The following is a 5,349-nucleotide window of genomic DNA, read 5'->3' on the forward strand; positions in this document are numbered from 1 at the left end:
AATGTTAGTGACTTCCGTGATGACAAGCAACAGCATGAATTTGACGAACATGGTGAACCAACCAATCAAAGTGCGTCATATTCATATTTTGAAACTATTAGTAGCCAACTTTCCGAAAATCAAGAGTACTCAAATCCTTATCAAAGGACAGCGAGTGTTAGTACAAATGACCTTTATGAAGGGTTGACATTTGAATCAAAACAAGTCGCTATGAATGCCATTAAACAATTCCATTTTATGCATTCATTTAATTTTGATGTGGTCGAGAACAAGAGTGACAAGTATGTTGTTATGTGTAATCAATATGGTAATGGATGTTATTGGAGGGCGAGAGTATAGTTCAACAAAATACGCAAAAGGTGGGATTTGAAGAAATTAAACGGTATTCACACATGCACAAATTCTACCATATCACAAGATCGTGTTAGGTTAGATTCTTCTGTAATTGCCCATAATATTGTTCATTTAGTGAAAAAAATCCGGGTATGAAAATCAAAACCTTGATTATAGACATGCATCAACGGTTTCATTACACTATTTCATACAAAAAAACATGGATAGCTAAACAAAAAGCTCTTGAAATGGCATTTGGAAGTTGGGAACAATCATACAGTTACCTACCTATATGGTTAACAGCTGCTCAACACTTTGTACCAGGTACCATAGTAAAATACAAAACTTCATCTTCAATGGAGGAAGGTGACGATAACCCTCCTAGGGTGATTCTTAACCGTGTATTTTGGGCGTTTAATCCATGCATTGAAGGCTTCAAATATTGCAAGCCACTTGTGCAAGTAGATGAGACATTTTTAACTAGCAAATACCATGGTACTTTGTTGACTGCCATCGGACAAGATGGTAGTAGGAATAATTTTCCACTTGCTTTTGCAATTGTTGAGAGTGAGACTAAAGAAGCTTGGATGTGGTTCTTGCATTATTTGCGAAGATATGTTACTTCACAACCAAATTTGTGTATTACATCAGACAGGGGAACCAATTTGGTAGCAGTTTTACAATCCGAACGCGTTGGCTGGAATGGACCAGATGTTTCGTCTGTGTATTGCATTCGCCACATTGCATCAAATTGTAACAAACATTTTTAAAATGTTGACTTAAAAAAACAAGTCATCAATATGGGTATGTTTCTTCCTATTTCATGCATCATATTCTTGCTTTATTACATGTTAACTAAATTTGTTACTCATTATTTTATCTTTTCGCACAAGGTATGAGATGAGGAAACCATGATTTGAGGCTAAGTTGCTCGCTATGCGAGCAGAGTTTCCACAAGTAGCAAATTGGTTGGATCAAATTCCTAAGAGTAAATGGACTCAGACCTACGATGAAGGAAAACGGTATGACCATATGACTACCAACCTTGTTGAATGTATGAATTCTGTTTTGAAAGGAGCCTGATCATTACCTATTACTGCCTTAGTCAATGAAACATTTAATAAAATAAATGATTCATTTGTCACTAACAACATCAAAATCATGAATATGATGAAGGCAGGGCATAGGTACTCCGAAGATGTATATGTCATGATGCAAGAAAATCAACACATTGCTATCTCGCATTATGTTCGCATGTATGTTCAAGAAACAGGGGAGTTTGAGGTTCAAGAAATTGCAAATACGCAACTTGGTCGACGAACAATGGCATGCACTGTCAAATTGAATGAATGGTCGTGTGATTGTGGACAATTTCAAGCACTTCGACTACCTTGCTCGCATGCAATTATAGCGGGTGCTTTTTGCAATTTAAATTATGATGACTTTGTTGATCCTATATACAAGTTGGAAAATATTTTCAAAGTTTATCATCATCATTTTCATTCCCTTGGAAGTGAAGACACATGGCCTCAATATTTAGGTCCGCATTTTATGTCTGATCCTTCGAAACAACGACAGACATCAAGCAGGTCGGCCACTACTCGAATACATAATGAGATAGATGAACCAATTCCAAATAGGCCTAAGAAATACTCATTATGTAGAACTGAAGGACATAATCGGAGTAACTGTCCATACAAACAGGTACATGAAAAAAATAACTTGTAATTTCTATGTTTTTCTTTAATTTGTATTGTGTGTTTTATATTAATGTATTAATTATGTTGTTTTTAATTTTTATTGATAGATTATTTAAACTTTAAATAAAAAAACATTTAAAGTAAACTATAATAAAAATATATATAAGATGTTTTAAATAATTAAACATTAAAATAAAATAATAGCATATCAAATAAAATCACAAAAAATATACTAATAAAATCAACTTCATATTATTTATTATATATTTAAATATATTTTTTAACTTTTTTATTTTTAAAAAATAAAATCGTAAACATTATTAAATTCATAAAAAAAATTTATGAAAAAAAGTAGGTTAACAAATTAAAAATAGACTGCAAATAGTAAAACAATGTTTTTTTTAAAAAAGCATGTTACGACTTTGAAGTCGTATACCTTAAAAAATTTAAAAAATAAAATAAAATAGTTTTACGACTTTAAAGTCGTAAAACAAAATACAACTTTGGTTTTTTTTTTAAAAAAAAATACGACTTTAAATTCATAAAAAAATATATTTACATTGAAGTCGTAAATATTTTTACGAATTCAGTTAAAAAAATAAAAAAATTAAAAAGTCGTAACGTGTGTTACGACTTTTGAATTAGAAGTCGTAACACCTGTTACGACTTACCCCATTTTGGTTAATTTTTTAAAATATACCCCCGAATGGAAAATTCCAAATTTTTTTATCCCCGATTGGTAAAATAGCCATCAAAACGAAGTCTAGAGAGGGAGATAAGTGCTTCACAAATTTTTGTTCTACAATTGGGATTTTTCATCTTCTTGTTTCTTGTTTGTGAGCATTGGTGCTTTGTGTGACACCCTCTACCCCACACATATATGTACTAATATTAAAAGGAATAAGAAATTAGAATTAATTAAAAGTTTTTAAAACATATTTAAATAAAAGCATTTCAAAAGGGTAAAAGGTTCACATTCAGTTTACTGTTACCAAATAAAACTTGTCAGAAACATTTTTGGTTAAAAAAATCATGTAATTAAACAAAACTCATGCTCCAATATCACATCCTATCAGAGCATTGTGTCCCGACGTCCTTCAACACAAGGTTCCTTAAAACAATTCACTTAGTCATCTGCTCCCACGAACACAAAGTTTGAGATCATCACAGGATCCAAACACAAACAACACACGGGAAATGAATTATCATATTCTTAACTAATAGAGAGAAATAAGACAACATTTAAATATACATATCATATAAACGAAATACAACTTACTTAAACATAATTCACATCATTCCACCACTTTGTCGCATAACATCATATCACAACACAACATGTCTCATTCATTTTCACATCATTCACGTACTCAAGGATCAAAACACAATATCATTAAATCAATCAATATCGATCAATACACAAACATTATGAAACAGATAGTCAGATACACTAAGACTCAATCCTATATGCAATGTGGTACCATGTCAGTAAAAAATCTCGTCGAGCGCCTAGGAGTACATGACAAGACAAACCGCACACTAATAAGTCGAGTCACTCTCACTAGGTAAAATCATAGGGAGACCAGTCATGGTCACGTTGTTTTACGAGAATGCTCCAATCATATGGGATCAACACAGACTTAAATGAGCACACAAACCGGGTGTATTTACCCCCAAGGCCTAGACTCTAAAGAGTCTGTCAGGGTCTCTCCCTCCTGATTCAGATTCAACCCAAAAAACATTTTAGCACACAAACTCTATTTATGAATTGTACAAAACACACGAATCCTCAATTGTTCTTAATATAATTTTATCTCATCGCGCTTGTGATTAAACTCATCGAGTCCCCACAATGGTTCCCATCAGAATACTCGTCGCACATTAACTCGTCACCCTTAAAGGGTCTTATAGTCGTGTGATTATACGATTCATAGCTCACAACTCAACGCACACAACATCTCAATGCACATATATATTATAAGTCAATACATACTCAATTTATCACATACACTCAGTCTCAATCACAATAGTATAATCTCAAGGTAGCATGTTATCACACCTCATGAATCATATACATCTTACCTATGAACTATGCAATACACACAACTACTCAAAGTGATTCAACTTGTCAGGTTCCCACAGTAGATCTCATCACAATAATCGTCGTGCAAAAACTCGTCACCCTTAAAGGGTCTTACCATTGTGTGATTGCACAATTCATAGTTCACAACTCAATACATACAACATCTCAAAATAAACCCCAATTTAATCATCTAAGGATCCCTACACATGTTCATTCTAACCCCCAATTGCGATAAACTCATCCCTTACCTCTAAGTGAGCTAATGTGTGTATTCCAGAAGTGATAGCGGCATCTCTAGTAGTTTCCTAAGATTTCTCAAGCTTTTCCTCTGGTTGCTCTACTAGGGTTTCCAAGCGTTAGAGAGAAGGAGAAGGATTGAAGCCTTTATTCCACTGTCTACGTGCAATGAGTATTTCTCCATCCACAGATATTAATTTGAAAATCCTAACGGTGAAGATGTGTGCAAATGAATTTAGAACCTGGTGTCCAAATTTCACGACGATCCAATAGTTAACGAGTCCGAGATTGTAGTTTTACTGGAATAGATTTGGGTATATACGGGAAAAAGAAAGCTATGATGCGAAGGGCATTTATTTCATCTTAGACATTGTTTCACAAATTGTGATGGTGAGAATGTTCGAAGATAAGTTCTGAACCTGGTACTCAGTTTTCACAACGATCCAACAATTAACGAGTCCAATATCGTTATTTTACTGAGACATGTTTGGGTGTATGTGGGAAAAAAAGAGGGTTTTGGGAGAGGAAGAAGGAAAAATGAATTGTGATAGTGAGAATGTTCGAAGATGAGTTCTGAACCTGGTGCTCAGTTTTCACAACGATCCAACGGTTAATGAGTCCAATATCGTTATTTTACTGAGACATGTTTGGGTGTATGTGGGAAAAAGAGAGGATTTTGGGAGAGGAATAAGGAAAAATGAAATTGAGAGGAAGAGGAAGCATGGAGACATATCGTCAGTCTGAAAATTGACCTAATGTGTCTCTATTTATAGCAATGATACTATCAGCCTATTATTTACTCCATTTTTTATTATTATTTTATAAACAAGAACTCTATTTTATTTCATCTCAAATGAATAAATAAAATATCTTTTTTTTATTTTCCTTCAAACCATTATTTTAATTATAAAAACATCATCATTTTTTTTAAAACTCTATTTATTTTTAAATAGAAAACCTTTTTAATTTATTTTACGAAAAATGATCCGTTACACT

The 5,349-nt window shown here is 33.1% G+C and overlaps 1 protein-coding gene across 1 annotated transcript; it reads left to right on the forward strand.

Annotated features, from left to right (window-relative positions):
• Positions 1-581: 581 nt before the first annotated feature.
• Positions 582-1,103, forward strand: LOC102663694 (uncharacterized). Its single transcript, XM_006582504.1, has one exon. The coding sequence runs from the start codon at positions 582-584 to the stop codon at positions 1,101-1,103; it is 522 nt and encodes a 173-aa protein (XP_006582567.1).
• The last annotated feature ends 4,246 nt before the right edge of the window (positions 1,104-5,349 follow it).

Source organism: Glycine max, chromosome 6 (genome assembly GCF_000004515.6).
Source record: "Glycine max cultivar Williams 82 chromosome 6, Glycine_max_v4.0, whole genome shotgun sequence".
Lineage (NCBI taxonomy): Eukaryota > Viridiplantae > Streptophyta > Magnoliopsida > Fabales > Fabaceae > Glycine > Glycine max.